General features: G+C 38.0%; 1 protein-coding gene across 1 annotated transcript in view; it reads left to right on the top strand.

Moving 5' to 3' along the window:
* LOC104282366 (sodium leak channel non-selective protein-like) overlaps nucleotides 1-18821 on the top strand; it is a gene marked incomplete at its 3' end in the record, with an annotated part of 141683 nt that extends 122862 nt beyond the window's left edge. Inside the window, exons 11-14 of the mRNA XM_009880458.1 lie at nucleotides 2106-2273; nucleotides 7018-7209; nucleotides 14718-14855; nucleotides 18747-18821. Coding sequence (XP_009878760.1) covers nucleotides 2106-2273; nucleotides 7018-7209; nucleotides 14718-14855; nucleotides 18747-18821 — 573 coding nt within the window. The remainder of the gene's footprint in view (nucleotides 1-2105; nucleotides 2274-7017; nucleotides 7210-14717; nucleotides 14856-18746) is intronic.
* Between the last annotated feature and the right edge of the window lie 616 nt (nucleotides 18822-19437).

Here is a 19437-nt window from a genome sequence, read left to right as displayed (position 1 = left end):
AGCAGGAAGACAAGTGTATAAATGTAATCAGATGTTATGCAAACCATTTGATACATTTTTAAGTGCTAGTGGTTTGAATTTGTTTGAGAAGCATGTAAAATGCAAATGATCCCGCCCACACATTTTTAGAATAAATTAAAATGCACTTAACGTCGTATTTGTTAGTCTTGTCCTAATAGGAAGCCTATGTGCTCTGAAGTATGTATGTGTGTATTTAAATGGCATTGTTATTCCACCTGCTCTGAGGCTGAATTCCAGCTGCTTTCTACCCACTCTTCTATTTTCCCTAATTCAACCCCCTTGTTCTTTTCGGACTCAACTGAGATGTGTTTCGTTTTAAGATTTTTTGACAAGACATTTTCCTTGTGGTTTAGATAGAGATTTTCATGTGAAGAAGTAGTCTTTTCAAACTTGGCTTATTGTTGTCCTTGAGCTCTTTGAGTTGCCAGAACAAGGGCTGAAAAACTGGCCAGATACATCCGAGAATATGAGCATGAAAGTGTCCCTACACTGTGTATGACTGGAATCACGCAAATATTTCTTAGTAGTATTTTTTTCCCGATGTGAAGACATTTTTGGAGTGCTAAGAAGCATTTTGCCTTGATTTAATCATTCAGAGGACATTTGAAGCTTGATAACTATTTTGCATGCCTTGAGGAAGCCATATAATATAGCTGGTAGCACTGCTCATAAACAGCTGTGTGGATGAGGGGAATAAACATAGGACATAAACCTCAGTGTTTAATTTCCATCGCTGCTCCTCCTTGTGACAATCCTGTACACATAAAATATGGAAAATTTTATTTAGCTATCTCACAAAACCCATCTTTCATGTTGATAAATATATTTTTGAGGGACTGGAGAATTTAAATTTTAAATAATGTAAGTACTTAAGGCAGCATCCCAGAGATTGTCACTGTCAGATTCAGGATTAAAATCTCAGTCTCTAATTTTGTTATCCCCTGTCAAATCCAGTAAACTTCATGGCCCACAGTCAATTAACCTCTCCATCTTAGAAGACTAATAATGCTTTCACTCAAAGGAGGTTTGAGCTGTATTTTGTTAATGTTTGCATAGCACTTGGAAAGTATTAGTTGTATATAGATGCCACCTAATGTTATTTGCAGTGTCTCTTTTAAGCCCAAAATGTGTAAAGGGTCAGAGAGGAAAATTACTGAGTAAAGGAAAAGCATCTGTGCCATTGGGTTTCCTGGCTGTTGGGAAGTGAGAGAGTATCTCAGAGTATATACAGTGGTAAAATAAGAAGGCAGGTGAGGAAGAAGTGTGTCTAGCCAGAAGGAGTTTTGGTAGTGAGAGAAGCAAGAGAAGAAAAAGTCTTGAAGATGTAAACCTATGCAAAATTGTCTCCCCTTTTTCAAGCTGTATATCATGCATTTAAGTGTGTAAATATTTCAAGAAAGGCCTCTGGAAGAATTCCACAGTCATCCAATGCCTACAAGCAGATTTCTTCCCTGTAACTTCCCACCTTATTCTATTTGCTCAACTTCTTTAACACTATCTCTTTTTAAAATTGTGAAAGTTTACCAATTCTGGATTGAGTTTGAATTTCCTCTTTTTTTAACTTGTTCTAATGCTCAAGTCCCATCACCCCTTTTCTACCTGTTTTGGTTGTCATATTACTATGGATGTTTTAGAAAACTGAAGTAGCAATTTTCAAACAAAAGACCTTTAAAATTTGGTTTGTTCCTTAGATCTCTTAAAATTTTTCAGACAGCTCATATGCATTGCTTCACATTTTGAAGAAAATCGCATCATTTTTTTCCTCTTTATCTGTGTGTGCAAAGTAGAAAGGTCAGATGGATGGATTTATTATTTCATACTTTCCAAATTGTGGAATTTACCTACATGTCTGTGTTGAGACTTCAGAAAATTTCATAAAGTGTACATTTGAAGGAATAATATGATCCAATACGAGGAAATCTATTACTGATTATTTATTCTGTTTAGAGTATAAGTATTTTTGTTAAATACTATGCAGAACTTTATTTTTGCTGTACAAAACCTTGATAGACATCATGACGTAGAAACTTGTAATTTAACTCAGTGTTTTGAGTGCATCTTTCTTGTTTTATGTATTCGTCTAGGTTGCTTTTACAGTTCTATTTGATTTAGAAGCTCTTCTGAAGATCTGGTGTTTGGGATTCACAGGATACATCAGCTCATCTCTTCACAAGTTTGAGTTGCTGCTTGTAATTGGAACCACTCTTCATATTTATCCAGACCTCTATCACTCTCAGTTTACATATTTTCAGGTATGATCAGCTACTTTTACATTTTACCCTATATACCAATTAAAAGCATTACCTATGAGCATTTTGCTCTCATTTACTTCCACTCTTAGACTACTGATGTTCTCACAATAATTATTCATTTTGAGAATATCTTTAAAATAACAAATATGTCTGTTCTTAACTATGTTTATTGGGTGGATTTAGAGAAATAGGATTATTTCGAACTTTGCTCAGAAGTCCTTTCTGTGTTCAGTAAATCCCTTTTCTTATCTGAGCTACACTCTTCAGTAGGTTCTGCATCAGTTTATTCATTGTCCTTCATTGAGCCTTGACCTTGCATCCAGCTGTTTAGAGCATCACCTTCCTGTAGCGTCCACCACTGCTTTCCTGGCTTCTGTCCCTGAGGCCTCAGTACACTTGCTGTTGCTTCTCCAAATTTTCATCTCTGTGGCAGTCGCGTGCCTCAGAGTCTCTGCTGCAGTTATTGGGGATATTCTGATGTCATTTCTCCAGAATCATCTTACAGCTGTTTTTTATAGCTCTCCAACCATTCCTTATCTAGAGGGAAAGTGTGTTTATTGAGACTCTTCCTACATTTTCACTTTGGGGAAGAGCAGGAAGGAGAGACAAAGAAAGACTGATTAATTCAGACTTCTGAGTCTTCCTCTGTCGCCAGTCTGACCCATTCTGCTTTCATCTTCCTTGAAGCGCTTAGGGTTGCTCCAGTTGTGGGAGAAAGCAATGAGATTCATTATAATGTGTTATATTCTACAGTACTAAAAAAGGGATTAAAAAAAAATATATATATATAAAAGGTTTGGTATCTGTCCATTATTCAGCAATTGATTGGCATGGTGAATAATTAATAATCAATAAAGGCAAATAATAAATCATCAGGCTGAGTCCTGTCAATAAATGTGATTAGCTACAGTGACACATAGTGTGATTTAGTACAATATGGGGAGACCAGTCTCTCCAAGTGCGGGTTAAATATGATGTCTTTCTCAGACTTCTGCAAATGCCATCCTGTATTTTTTCTAAATGTTTCTACAAATCTGCTCAAGAAAGCTTTCAGGATGACAAATTCTATTTTTCTTTCACCTGGTATCATTTGAAGGCTTTTAGACGGTTATAGCTTTGATTTTGCTGTCCAAATATGTAAAATGTTGTTATTCAATGTGGCATGATATTTCTAACCTGCAAGAAAGGATGGTCTATCAGGAGTATGTGGTTGCACTCTTGTGTCAAAAGCACACAGGAAACCTAGCCGGGACCTCTCAGTTAAAACAGTTAGCAACTTTGTTAATAGTTGGTCCATATTTATTAGGGCATAGTCCACTTAATATCTGATGTTTTTTAAGTATAAATTATGAAAATGTTGGACTAAATGGGTAACATTATCACTAACTCATAGGACTCAAAGTATAATTAAAATGTAGCCAGATGTTGATAATAAAATAGTAAGTCTTTTCTTTTTAATGGATATAATTAGTTTTGTGGGGCGGGGGTGGTGGTAGGTTTTTTTGGAAAAAGTGCTAACTTTTACAACGGAAAATGTCAGGATGTCATTTTTTTTCCCAAAATATACGAGACATACATTTTACAAGCAGAAACACTTGCTACACTGTAAGATTTGGGTTGTATTTTGCAATCCAAATCTCCTAAGAGGCAAATGACAGTAAGGTTGGAAAATACTTTACCTTTGATGTCAGTGTGTAAGGGAGGTATGCACCAGATTCCCCCGCAATTAAGCTTCTGGGCAAGCTAGATAACACATTTTCAAATCAACCAAGGTCAAAAAGTCTTTTCCACATGGATACGTCTTGACGTTAGGCAGATTTCCAGGCCTTTAGGTATTAATGATGACAGGTTAAATGTGTTCCTTGTCAGCCAACAAAACAGATTACTGAAAACAGAAGTCTTATTTGACACATTCCAGGATAGCGAGCAGAAATATCATTTGGCTTATCTAGTCTTCCTTAGCATATATTTCAGTCTGCATTATTCATTGGTCTTTATCATTGCCTTTTGCCAACACATCATTCGCTCTTAACCACGTTGGCTACTGTCCACCCTCCCACCTATCTTTCTCGCATTCGCTGTCCATTCATTCAAAACACTTTGCAAAGCCCTCTGTGAAAGACTACAGCAAAGCACCATTCCATGGCTGTAATCTATAGAGCACAAAATCCATGGAGAAATGACAGAATTTGCATATTATTGCAAAGATCTGTAATGAACTGTCATAAAAGAGAGAGATTTAAACAGAATTTGACCTGTACTGGACTGAAGAGATGGTATTGTATTTGCGCTTGGGGAAAATATTGCTGAGTCATTTTCTGAATAAATATCGTCCCTTTTCAGAGATGTAGCCATTCTTTGTAACAAAGCTGTGGCTCCTCTTTTATATTTTTTCATTTTGATTTATTTTTTTCCATATTTTTATATTTAATCCAAACAGTGCACCTTCTGCAGCTCTTTAATACAATTTGTGATCCAATTACGTAGAATGCATCAATGTTCATTAGAGTGTACTTTTGCTAGATTCAATTTGTCACCTAATGAAAATAAATGAAAAAAACAAACAGTATCAATAAGATTAGTGTGTTGCTTAAAGGTCAATTAAAGTTTCCCAAAGGAAGGGGCAAAAAAAATAAGGCAGATAACACAGTTTAGCTAAAGTACAGCTCAGAATACTGACTAGCATGAAATCTTCACCCCACTGCAGTCAGTGTTTACACTAATATTGATGGGAACAGAGCTAACATTTACACTGCGAGTAGATCATCTAAGTAAGAAGGCATCGTGTTTGCATGTTCATAGTACTTGGAAATCTGGCTTATCTCACTGTCTGTCACTCTCTTGGCGACCAGTTTCATGTACTCAGATTACATGTAATTTGATTGTGGTACCAATACGAAAGAAAGGACCTTATCTCACCTTGTTCTACTGGTGTGAAAGTTAAGCTGTCTAGTGTCTAGGGCCTTTTCAAACCGCTGAAGACAGTGAAGGCCTTTCCCATCTCACACAAGGGGTCTGGTTATGTTTGGAATAAGTTGCTCTCTTGAGTTGGCTTTCTCTCTCTCTCCCCTTTGACAGTAGAGCCTAGATGACTACCATATTCTGCGTACCTGACGGATAGGTAGGGAGATGAATTTCTTTCATGCAAAATGTAAAGGTGTACATTATTAGCAAGCTATAAGGCACAGTGAAGTCTTTCTGAAAACAACTACTATATCCTTCTGTCAAACTTATTTTCTCTCCAAAAGCAGCCCAGTAATTGTATTTGACTTGTACATAAGGTCAACCTATAATTGCACTGTAATTCCTACCTTTCAGTTTCAATATGATTCTTGCAGAAATACAGGCAGTACCTTGGGCTAGAGAGTCTTTTTCTTCATAAGAACTGCAGAATCTCATTTGCCTCATATACTCCTGTCTGTTGTCTCCAGCAACTGCTGTGGCTGCTACGGCCTCTTGTTGATACTGATATGTGTCACCATGAGTGGCAGAAATAGGAGGATCTGAGCTCTCAGCAGTTTTTCCAAGGTGGAGTCAGCAGTGAATGGGTTAGGAGTTCCACGCGCGATCACAGTTCTGCTGCCACTACCAATACTGAGAGATGTCCAGTATGTCAGTGGCACACAATGCTGTTTCATCTGATACTGAGAAATGCTGCCCAAAATCTCCCTTGTTGTATATAGTACGAAGTAGCAAAATAATGTTCATTACCAAACTTCCTAGGTTACACAGCAATGCCAAGCAATTTGGTGTTGGGGCACGGAAATGAAAAGATGACTTGTGGAAGAAGAGTTGGCAGTTCTTTATTAGACTATGTAACCTGGTGTAACAAATAACATAGAATCATAGAAGAATCTAGGTTGGAAGTGATCTCTCAAAGTCATCTCATCTAGCTTGCTGCTCAAATCAGAGCTTTCTTCAAAGACTGTTCAGGATCCTGTCCATTTAGAATAAGTATGAATTTTTAACCGTGATGATAATCAAACTGGAGCAATTGACCTAGCACTGCAATAGATTCTCAGTTGCTAAAACTAGACTGATATATTTTGACTCAAGCCTGAAGCCATTCTTCTGTTTGGTACCACACTATAAACCTTCATTGGTCTGTAATTCCACGTTACATTCAGATTTACTATCTGTGGTGTGTTTTGCCTATGTCTTTGTTCCCTTTGTTACCCCCAAAACAGCTTTACCTAGTTGTGTTTCTGTGATGACTGTTGGTGATCGGTGAGTTGATGATAGCCTTGGGGGGCCTTGAGTATCCTCCCGTGCCTGTACTCTCAAGACCTCTGTGGTCGTCCCATGCCTGTATGCCTCGATGCTGCATTTTATGAAAGGGTCATAGATAGCTCATTCTATGCAAAATTACAGCTTGTTATTACTACATGTTAGAAAAAAAAAGAGCTATGTAACAATAAGCATTACCACACAGAATCATAAAAAGCTAAGCAGAAGACGGAGTAGGTTAACAGTTACCTCATCATTAGGTGACCGCTGTTAATAGCTAAAACAAATCTCCAGGCAGGCCAGGATAAGTACAGACAAAGTCTGACAGGTTCCAGGGCTTGTGTTCTTAACCTAACACACAACTTGCGGTCTGTTAGAAGCAGTGGCAACCTGATACTCAGCGGGCTACAAGGCTACAAGGCCCTTTTTGGCCTTGAAGTCTCCGATCCTGTGAAAAGTTGTTGATTAATGTGATAATCAACTAATTAATACAGTTGCATTTTCTCTTTCTTTGCAGGTTCTTAGAGTAGTTCGGCTTATAAAGATTTCTCCTGCTTTGGAAGATTTTGTGTATAAGATATTTGGACCTGGAAAAAAACTTGGGAGTTTGGTGGTATTTACTGCCAGCCTTTTAATCGTAATGTCAGCAATCAGTTTACAGATGTTTTGCTTTGTGGAAGAACTGGATAGATTTACAACATTTCCACGGGCAAGTATAAAAAGCATTGATTACTCATTGCTTATTATTATTTTCTTATCATTGATATATCATATTTGTTATTATATTAGCGGTCTTCCTTTCCTTCTGAGAACCGTGGAGCAGTTTATCTCTGTATGTGTAGATGAAGGAATTGTATTTTCTGGGTGTGACAGTCTTCCTGTAGTCCTTCAGTAGTGAAGTTTGTCTTTCTTTGGGTTAGGTATTGTGTTTCTGCTGTTGAGGGAATATAGTGAAATTTTATGTATGCACCCTGATGGTGACACGACAAAGCGTATGGCTTAACAGTACTGTAGCATGCTGCAGAAAGGGGATTCATGCACAATCATGAATATTAGCCACAAAATTTATATAAAACATGTCTACACATGATTTATATTTTCATATTATGGAAGTGGTTGTTCCTGATTTGTACAGGAATGCTTGTTTTACACAGGGTTATAGAACCTGTCTGCATGGACAAAATAAATGTTTGCCTTTGGGGTATAAATAATGGATATTTATGGGCATTGCATTAATTCAGAACAGAACATTGAAAATCAGTGGAAATTGGAGCTAATGTATTTATTGAAGCACACTGTTCTGAATGAAAATACTGCCTTTTCTTTAATAATGGATTAGACTGAGTGTACATGGATTGGTTCCAGTGACAATTTATTTGTTTCTGTCATTCCAGTTTGGTTATCCAATGTATCTATTTTAGTGAAAGTGCATTGGTGAGAACAATTAAATAACAATGAATAATGCAGCCTCAAGGGTCACGCATTTAGCAAACAAAATGGCTAGGCAACAATTTGTAATTATCAACCTGGACTTGATGTATGGGAAGCTGGCCATCAAATGTAAGACAAAAAATACCTACCCACAGGGAATAATGTGACACCATGCTTTCTATTTCAGAAGACGTGCTTAGAAAAGCAGCCAGGAGGATCATTAAGAATTCAGTATAATTCATTTTCTAAATGCTGAAGAAAGCAAAAAGAATATAATAAAACTGAAGCTTTTCTAATGAAGTCAGGCCTCTGTCTCTACATTGAGTGATAGTACCACCTTACTGTATACCCAACTGCCATTAGAACTTCTGAAAAAAATTTCCAACTGCAAGTTTGAAATCATGATGGAATTCGGTTTTAGAATTATTTTTATTATTTATGCAAAGTGGCAATGACATTCCTGAAAGAATTATTGTAGTATAATTAAAATAAGACAGTTTTACAACCACCTGCACTTTTTAACTAGATAAATTGGTATAAGTATCTGAGAAAGGTCCTCTTGCAGGAAAACATTGCCAAATATATCAAGACTTTAGTAAAGTTTTAGATTATTTTGGACATTTCAATCTGAGGCTCAGTCAGAACTATCATATTCAATTTTAACAGATACATGTATGTATTACATGTTTGAAGAGTGAGAAAATATTTACTCCAGTAAATTATACAGGTTTTTTACAAACAGAAAATATCCAAACTTTTTTTTCTATTTTCTGACTCAAGTTTTGGAAAAACAGAAGACCTGTAACCAATAACAAAGGAGTGTTCCAGCAATACTGAACTGAAATATTTTGAATACTTTTTATATGATAGCCAGAAGCAAGAGTCTCTCCTTATTTTTTAGTTATTGTTTATTTGTATACATATTCACCTCGTTATGAGTAGTCCAGAAGTATACTTTGTAGCATGTGGTTCCTTTTTGTAGTTTTCTAACAAAACATCTCTTAATACGGTAATAGAATCAGTGAAAATTTTGCACTCGAAAATTGTGATTGATGGTGTGAGTGGTGGGGTCCCTCCAAAGGAGCATGTCTTCCTAGCAAAGACTGGGGGGTTCCCACTGATGTTGTCCGCTCTGAGTAAAGACCGCTGAATCAGTTTACAATACCACAGTTATAAAATATGCGATTTGGGTTTTGCCTGGAATTTATTGTTTTCAAAATGTGACTGAAGAAATACTTGCATTACTGTATAATGTAGGAGATGGTGTGAGGTCTGCATAAGCAGAATTTGCTACAATAAAGTTTTAGGGGCTTACCCCTAAAAAATAAGAATGAACCTAAAATAGCCAGGACTGTTACTGTGGACTTTTTCTGTTACAAGTACATAAAGAACAAGCACTCTAACGAAAATGATGACACTAGAGGCTAAATTTTGAGTTTGCACATTAAAGTGCCTTCTGCACTGAAACAGACAAAACCTAAAATCATTTTGAAATGGTAAGTGCTTTATAAGAAGGCACAGTATGGGGTTTGGAACAAGTAGACCTCCTCCTTTCGCTAATGCCTCTAAATTGCATGTTTTCACATGGTTTCCTGACAACAGTCAATAGGCACAAGCTCAGTGTTGCCATGGCTACAAATTTCACCCTTCTTTTGGCCATTGCAACTTTTCAAATGGACTGGCTTTCTCTCTAATGCTAAGTATAAAAATATAGATGTTTGCTATATTGTTTTTAACCGATCAGCCATCTCTATTTTTGCATGTCTTCTTGGGCTGCACATACTGAGCTATGAGAAGGACAGGGGGTGACTGGGCCCCCCAAAGAAGAAATAGGATGGGGGGGGAGTCTGTTTCAGAGGCATCACTGTCAGATGGCCACTAAGAAATTTTAAAATTCACCGTACAGAAGACAAAACATGTTGTTAGTGTCTCTGACTTCCATGCCCCGGTTTCTCTTGAGGTTTAGGGCCATGTGTTGACTACTCGATGTCTCAACTTACGAAGTCAGGAATACTGCTCTTCTTTTAAATGGGTCACCACAAGATGACAGCCAGGCCCAGCTGATCTCAGCAGCAAAAATCCCCCTGTCTTCAGCAAAATCAGGACATCGCTGCTAGCCTTGAGCTTGGAGAAAGCTCAAGCTGTGAAATGTTAGTTCAACCTGAGCATCATCCCTTAAAAAAGCTGAACAATGTAGTCTTGATTCTCATGCAGTTACAGTCTCGGTGCCACTGCCACATTTTTACAGGACAGCTGCTCTTCTCTCAGGCAATTAGTGAGTTCTCATGGCTGTGTTACAAGCAAAAGGTAGTTTTACACAGGTAGAGCAGATTGCAAGCATTTCACAGCACTGGCCTAAATCCCGTTAGCTTAATTTGCAGCAGTAATCCCACTGATTGTAGGACTGCTTCCATGAATAAGGCCATTGGGATTTGGCCCATAATATTTTAGAGACAAGCAGCAGTTACAAGTCAAGCACATTATAACTGTAAGTAGTAATTTGTGCGGCACCACCCCTGTAGTAGTTGGACAAGATATCAGAACTGGCACTTCAGCTTGTGCATTCCACCAAACCTTTGCCAATCTTCCACTATAAATAAAAAGGTAGTTTGACTTCCATCATCAAAACAGCTAATTAAGTAATAGGGCATAAATACTCAAAGAAATTGACAGTCTTTTCTATAACACAAATTAATTCAGAAAATCACCATTTGCATAAATCTCTCAGTCTCATCTTCACAGATGTTGATTCTGTCAGCTAGTTGCATTTCAAATTAATTTTAAAATAAACAGTGGGAAGTATACCTTTCAACTAAAAATAACTCGCTCCGAAGGAGATTGCTGGGTGCAAAGCACATACTCATTCTGCAGTGCCATGTTTTCTTAAAACTAATGCTTTATCATATACTAGACTTTAATGTTGTAATAAAATCTTTAATTTATATTGAAAGGCCATTTTATATGACTATATGCTTTAGGGACAACTGGTTTAGATGGAAAATTAGATTTTTATGATGTTAAAAGACTGTCTTTTCCAAATTAATCTAGTGCATGTATTAATGAGGCATCCACAACATAGTATCGGAGGTGTCTTTATGCCTTGAAGAATTAATTAAAATACAAATTTTTAAAAAGCAATAAACTATAGTAATTTAGTGTGATTCACAAGAAAGGATACTGCACTGGTTCAATGATCCAGTACCTCCGGTGTTTTCAAAGCCAGCAGTGGGGTGTATTACTTACTGTAGTGCCCACCTTATATTTCAGCAAGGAGACTCACACCAGCCAGGTAGGACCACCACTGCCTCCAGAGGTGCTCTGAGTACTGGGAAACAGCAACCGCCTGGTTTAGCTTCACCTCCCCATCACAAAGGGAAACTGAGAAGCAGTGCTGGGTACTGGTGGGGTGGTTGGTTGTCTTCTTCACCCTGGAGCACCACTGGCAGCTATAAAGGAGGCTGAATTTCCTGCTTGTTTCACACATGCTCCTCTGGCTACAGAAGGCCTCTCCTAGCTAAAGTTTTGAAATGTTTCGTTCCCTGCGTGGGGGGAGACTCGAGGTATTGTGCAGAGCTTGATAATAGTTCTTGGTGTTTTGTTGGTTTGGGGTTTTTTGCAGGGCTTTAAACTGGAAGAGGGCAGGTTTAGATTAAACATTAGGAAGAAATTTTTCACTTTGAGGGTTGTAAGGCACTGGAACGGGTTGCCCAGAGAGGTTGTTGAGGCCCCATCCCTGGAGGTGTTCAAGGCCAGGCTGGACGTGGCCTTGGGCAACCTGGTCTAGTGGGAGGTGTCCCTGCCTATGGCAGGGAGGTTGGAACTCGATGATCTTCAAGGTCCTTTCCAACCTTAACCATTCTATGATTCTATGATTTTTTGTAAGGAAAGGAATCGCTACTAAGGGTCTGTAACGTTGCGCAGTGTAAGGAGTCTGTGTGTGTGGCTGTGAGGAGGCACTAATTGGAAGGGAGGACCTGGCCACAGGTCAGCAGCAGGCTAGTTAAGGCTGAGGTTACTGGCAGGAACATGCAAGTGGAGGGCACTGTGCAAATTCCAGTCCTCATATTTAGACTCTCATAACACACAACATAGCAAAGACATAAAGGATTTACAGAAAGGTAGTTGAAAGCAGTTTTCTCTGCTGCTTCTAGTTTATGGAAGCCTTTGTTCTCTGGGGGATCTGTCTGTTCAAAGGAAAGGTTGGGATGTTACATTTGGTCAAGATGTTGCTGGTGTAGAAGTTAAAATATTAAGTTTGACTTCATCTCCTGATGTGTGCAATTGCTTACTTGGATGCCTTGATCTGTTCTATGTACACCTTAGCTTCACTGCTTGTAAGCGATTTGGACTTGTAGGCTTAATCATCTCTGAAAAATTTATTAGTATGATTTAATTCTGAAAAGCATCTGTAAAAATAGCTCTCAAACTCCTTGGCCATAGCCTCTAACGGTGTGCTTATGCTTCAGAGTGCCACAGAACAGAGCAGCAATAAGAAACCGAGCTGGATTCTGGTGTGGGGTTGGTTGGTTTTTTTGTGAGCACCAGCAGGCAAATTTTTTACAAAGCCCTTAGCAGCTAAGTGTTTGAGACCCCTCTAACAGAGTAAAAGTGCACAGTTCTTCCTCTGGACATCTGGAGACACCATGACCCAATTTTTATTACTTTCAAATATGTACTAGTTATAGTGGACAGAGGAGAAAAAGCTTTAGTCCTGGGATCCTTATCAGTGGTCAATGAAAGAGGGCCATACACTGAGCTCAAGCACTGGCCTCCTGGTATTGATACTGCTTAGTTGTTAATTTTCTTCCTGCTTCCAGTGAACTCTCTCCAAGGCAATCCCTGGGATCGGGCAGGGGAATAGTTCTCTCCAACTGGGCACTCCAAAAAGGCAATACCTTTTATGCAGTGCCTTGCATAACCAGATGCACCAGATTAGATTGTCCCTGCCTTACCCAGCCCTCCTACACCACCCCGGCAAGCTCTGCACTTGCAAGTCCTCCTCTCAAATTTTAAGCATAATAGCGTGCACCCTTGATTTCACCATACAGAAACACTAGTGTGGCAAGTTATGCCACATCCTTAGCATTACTTCAGACAGATGGAATCAGCTCCTTGTCACCAAATAGTAATGATGTGTTACAGCCACAGGGATACCACATAGGGTGAGGAGGAGATGCAGGACAAAGTGCTATATGCATGTCCGCAGGCAGTCTGCTCTAGAGTAAATTGGCCAATGCTGCAGGGTAGAAATCACAGCCTGGAGTGGAATCCCTTGAGGGTGTAGGTGTAACCTTAAGGGTCCTGTTTACATTGGGAGAAACTGCTCGGAGAAGACATTGTTTTGTTCAGAAAATCTGCAAACTTGATAAGGAGCCCAAGCAAAGTAAGTGCCTATAGTTAATGTTAGTAATATAAACTTGAAGTCTCCCCCCCCAAGTCAGTTTTGCCAGCAGCTTTAAAAATTAATTAGAACCCATTTTACTGTTTTTCAAGCACATAAGCTCATATAGCTACATGTTTTCAGCTTTTCCAGCACGCATTTGGGCTTAGGGTAAGCTGATGCGAAGGACTCTCCAGGTACTGTTTTCTCATGGGTCTGACAAGAAGAGTCCTGTTCTCTTTGGGCCAAGTGCATTATTGTGTTAATCAGCGATTGCTGGGGGTGTCAAACACACTGAGCATTGACGTAATATACCTTTATCACTGTGTCAACATTTTGAATTAGAGGAATCCTGTTACCTGGAGCTGCATTGTTAATGTCTTCATTTTCTAACACTTTTTTGTTATGTATTAAACTTCAGTAAGACATCAGCTTTGATCCTTGCTGTCTGGAAAGAGAGTTCCTTTGATCTCAGGCAAAAGCAAAGGAAACTTGTGCAACAGTTCGACCTCATTGAGAGATTTCAGACTATCAAGATCCGCACTTCACTTTGATACTACAGTCAAACTTCGGTGGCTGAGGCAGAGCACAGTCCTCAGTGTCTGTGTATGATGCACTTGTCACCTTCACACATTCTTCATGTTGAGTTAGACTCTGGTCTGTGCTGTAGGTTCAAGTTGGGGTTTCAAAGGTCTAAGACATCTGGGTTCTGCATTTATCTGGATTCATTTATTCCTATGACCAAAGACAGTTCGTTGAAACATTTCCATTATTCCCTCTATTTTTGACATGTACCCCTGCTCTGAAGGGATGCGAAAGTGCTGCAGGAACAGTTCTACAAAGAATGCTCTTTACAAAATGTATAGGGGAAGCATCTGACTGACTGAAACAAATGGAAGTACTGGGACCTTGCCTTGTATTGGTTAGTCTCCTCTGTGGAGTGCCTAGAATGCTTCTGCTATTAAGATAACATGTATGGTCACATTTAATTGTAACACTTTATTACAGATATATTTATAGAGAGGTAACACAGAAGAATAAGCATAATCAAAAAATCACAATACGGTATAATACTCAAAACAATGATCTCTGGTGCTCAGGATATCACTCCTATTTTGTCAGCCCTGGAGGAAACAAAAAAGCGCTTTGTATGGGCTAGTGGAGCTAGGACTATGTTTACAAGTTGCAGATTACAGTTCAATCAAAGGTTAAGCTACTTATTTCTCCTTTAGCTCTGGAATAGCATTTCTCCTGACTTTAAAAACAGAAATACATTTGTTTATTAAGATTTAAAAAACAAGCCAAAACAGGTGTTCTGCTCTGTTAAATCAACTTGAGGAATGTGTCAATAAAACATTAATGTAATTTGTGAATTGTTAATGTGTTTGTAATTCTTTTTCTGGCAGGCGTTCATGTCAATGTTTCAGATTCTCACACAGGAAGGATGGGTGGATGTCATGGATCAGACACTGAATGCTGTAGGACATATGTGGGCACCAGTAGTTGCTATTTATTTTATACTGTATCATCTTTTTGCTACTCTGGTAAGTCTTCCCTTGCAACTGTGCTGTGCTTTTCTTTGGTTTGAATTATTCTTATAGCTCTTGTATTACTTATTTTTCTCAGCTAGTTAAAACTAATTGTGATGCTCATTTTCAGCATAGAGGGCTTTCGGATTAGATCTTTGATGTGGTAGAATTTACCCTTCAACCCTGTGGCATAAGGAGGTGGCCTTTGTTCTGGTGTGAGGTGGTGTTCTTCATAAGATCCAAGTCACGCTGCTAGACTAACAACTTGTTAGTAACAATTGTTAACTGTCTTGTACCTTCACAGTTCTAATGATTGCAGAGTTAAGCAAGTGCTTTTATTCATCATGTAGAAATGGTCTCCTCAGCTACCATTGCATTCTCTTTGCAGCAGTAATTAAAGTGAAAAGTGTAAAGCCTCGGGATATAAACTCTTAACTAGAAATCACTTCTTTCCTGTTGCCTGATGCAAAATCAATGCATGTAAAATATATCACATAGTAGTATATCAATCAATAAAAGGATGAGAACTAATGCAGCAGTTCCCGTATGTGTATGGAAATGGGTATTATATCTAAAAAAATATTTTTTCTGTATTCATTTCAAATGGGGTGATTGCATTTTTGTATAGAGAAAATTGTAAGGAAAACAGCTTTTTGGATATCCTCTATCAATAAGGGCTTGGTACTGTATTTTAAATACCAACACAGAGAAAATACTACAATCAGGGGAATAACCAGTTTGCGCACCCTTAATTCACTTCTACTTTTGCTCATTTTGTATTATGAATTCAGCGCAGGTTTTGATGCATTTACTCATATTTTCACTTTTTTCATTCCATTTTCTTCCTTTGCTTGGTTGTCTACTTATATAAGGTACCAACTGTATTTGTACAATCTCCATCAGTTTCCATCTGCTTCTTTCCTTTTACAGTATGTCCTGTTTCACTTCTGAAGACTGAATAATCAAACTGTAGTTGTGGGTGCAGCCGTTTCCTTCATAAGGATTGAAATCTTAACCATTTTCTAAATGGCAGTAAAGTGCATTTGATGCTCTTAGAGCTTCTTAACCAAATTAAAGTGTAAGCCAAACAAATGTACATATCAGCAGATATATAGGACATGTAATTTCCTTGCAAGGGTTAGAGGAGTCCTTGGGGTCTGGAAAAGCAACTTTTCATGCTGAAGTGATCTTTAAAACTCCTTGGGAAGTGGGGATAAAAAACAGAAGGGAAGTGAGTTTTGGTCATGGATTTGAAAATAGGTACCTGTTAGAGAATCTTATTGCTGTTTTTCTGGTTCTTCCCTGAGAACATTGTCTGAACTGGAATCCATTTTTATTTCTTAGATAAGCATTAAGCAAGTCCATAAAGTAAATTAGTGTCAGGTGGCTTCTGGGCTAAAAATTCACACCTTAATTGAGAAGTAACTTAGCTGTAAGAGCAATTTTAGTATTCTGCTATATGTTTCATCTTTTGAAAGAGTCATTTGGGACTTCTCCATTTGTTTACTCAAAGCAGTTATTTTGCTAGGGACGAAGTCACTTTTCAGTACACCATCCTCAGTCCTTTTACAGGGAATTTGCATTTAAGTACATGGTCCTTGTGTTGCTTCCTAAATGTATACATTTCTTCTCATTCACCTATGCAAATTTTACATGGATGAAGAAACTGCTAAGACAACTTTGCAGAATTAACCTGGCCCTTAAGAAGTTGTTAGTTTCGGTTCTAAGATCTTCCTCAGATCCTGAAAGAGAAAAGCTATGTAGGACAGAGTTGTCTAGAGGCAAAAGAAGCTTAAAGAAAGAAAATAATGTGGAATTGGTAAAGGAGCATGAAAATGGTTGGGCTGCTACTAAAACCAAAAAGAAGGGTTCTAAGAATAAACAGCCGTCAGTGAATAATAAGAGTGAAGTCAAATGAAGAAATGACTTTCACCAGCCAGAAGAGGGGGAGGATTAGAATTGAGAAGTGATAATTGCAGACATTTGGCAAACCAGACTGTAGAGCCTTGGAAAGAGATGAATACGTTTCACATTAGAAGGCAAAAAAGTTGAAGCTCAAAATACAAAACCTCTGTTGGAAGCAAGGACTGTTATTAGTTGAGATGGCAGCAGAGGAAGTTAAACAAATAACAAGTTTGCATTTAACCTTTTTCTTTGATTCTTGTTGGAAAAAAGTGTAAAGGGAGTTAATAGAAGTCTTGATGCCTTGATACATATCTGTGCATGAAACAGCAAGACTGTAAGTGGTCATGTATTTAATGAGGACTGTACTTCTTTTTAGTGTGGAACTCTACTTCCTTAACTAGTGTGCTCTAACCTGCAGGTACTGGAGTATCATAAACTGCATAAAGTATCTGAAGAAAAACACCATACTGTAAAATCCTGAAAGACCGATAGCAAAACTGTTCATCAGCAATTAGGGATCAAAGTAGTTTGTGCCAGGGATTATGTGTTTTACCAGAATTCTGTATGGCTTTGCCATTCTGAAGGCCATCTTAACTTCCACTGTTCATAGTAGTCAGATCATTGAAAACTGTATGAGGTGCTGTTTAAGTATGTGGCATATATAATATGCCTTTTCAAACAGCTGTGGGAAATTCTGCATATTGCTAAAAACAGTTTCCTATTAAAAGAACATCTATTTTTCTGAACACTGACATTTTATAAATTTATGGGTAAGAGTACTTCTTGTGTCTTCTGTACCTTTATAGCTCATGGAGGGAAAGGGAATCCTGCTGTAGAACAAAGTCCAGACACCCAGCTTAGATAGAGTTTGAGTTCCACACTCCTTGTCTGATGTACTAAGCTACTTAAATTTCATCTTCCATATAGGTGGGGAATAATTTTCCAATGTGATTGAATGACAGGTAAACTCACACTTCATTTAGAACAGTGGTGGACAGGTACATCTGCTCTGGTTGTAACTCAGTGGTCCCAGACCACACAAATACTTCAGGCCTGTAGCTCTTTTAAAAGAGCTTAGTTTCCTTCTGATAGCTCTGTGAAATTGGTGCTTGCCTATAGGAGCGCAGCATGTTTGAGGATATTTGCCTTGAACCTCAGAGACTAAAACCTTGGCAGTTGCTAACAGCTGTAAAGCTATGTATATACAAATTTACTGCCTGAAGATGTAAGTTGTCTGAGGATATATGTTGAACAGCGGTATCCTCCCTTGCCTACATCCTTGCTCTCCTAGTTCTGTCTCCTTCTTAGCTGTATCACTCACATTTTTGGCTTCTTTGGCCTCTGGTCAGTATGTCTACTCAAGGAAAATATAATAATTCAATATACACTTCCCTGAGAGTCTTCTTCCCAGGTGCATATCTACACAATATTTAATGTAGAGTAAAAAAAAGTTCATGAGTTTCCTGTACTGGTACTCCCAATTCATGCAAATAATGAGACAGCTTGCTTTTCTTTCAAAGTGGAGTTAGCTCTTTGCACAGAGGCACTCCGAGCATTAAGCAAATCCATAAAGTAAATCAGTCTTAGGTGGCCTCTGTGTTGAAAATTCACACCTTCATTGAAAAGCACCTTAGCTATATGAGCCGTTTTAGGATTCCGCTTTGCGTTTCTTTTTTATTATTATTAATTCTGATGAATTTAATTTTCTTTTCATGTGAAGTACATTTTTATGGGTATATGGTTAGACATACATAATGCATTGGTCATAAAACCTAGAATTCAAAAATTTTTATTTCCTATAATAATAGTATGATAAGCTAAAAAAATTACTACTTGCAAAACGGCAACAGACATATAGTAGCAGGTGATATTAGTTCAACAGATGTCAAAGGAAAGACTCCTATTTGCATCACTAGGGCCCTCATTTTTCCATGTCCTTTCGTAGTACTTCTTAAGAAAAATAAGACAAGCTTTAATATTTAATTTGCAATTGTTTTGTAGATTCTACTCAGCTTGTTTGTTGCTGTTATTTTGGACAACTTGGAACTTGACGAAGATCTGAAGAAACTTAAACAAGTAAGACCATGTTTTTATTGTGCTTGAAAGTAGCTTCAATAAAGCATTACTTTACTGGTGTTTTTATGGTAAAAGATGGGAAACATCTTCATCAAAATGAAAAAAACTGTACATGTTGAAGAGAATAGCAATATTTTATTAGACAGTTGACCATCACCGAATGTGAGGTAGAAATTCAAGTACTGTAAAGGTTATTTATAAATTGGTTTAAATATTTGATGAAAGTCAATTTAGGTAGTCATGTAATTAAAATAATTTTAAAATCACAGCTAGGTCATCTTTTTCCTTATAATCTAGTGAAAGAAGTCCCTCCTTAAAGGTCCCTTCCTGCCCAAACCATTCTGTGATTCTGTGTGATACTTTATGAGGACACCATAACACTGCTGCAGGAGAGAGTAATGGCCAAGGGTCCACAGACAGAAAGCCATAGAAGAGACTAGGTTGAATGTTTTAAGTGAGTGCTAAAGACACTTGGCAAAGTTAACTTGCATGATTAATTCTGCAGATTTGGGCACTAAGATTACCAAGAAGCCATTCTCTCATGCTTGAAAGCCCAAATGACAATCACATAGAACAAATGTTCTATGCGAATTCATGTTGACCATTCTGACCTTAT

Source organism: Charadrius vociferus, unplaced genomic scaffold (assembly GCF_000708025.1).
Source record: "Charadrius vociferus isolate BGI_N301 unplaced genomic scaffold, ASM70802v2 scaffold180, whole genome shotgun sequence".
NCBI classification, from domain to species: Eukaryota; Metazoa; Chordata; class Aves; order Charadriiformes; family Charadriidae; genus Charadrius; species Charadrius vociferus.
This window is presented reverse-complemented; position numbering and strand designations above follow the sequence as displayed.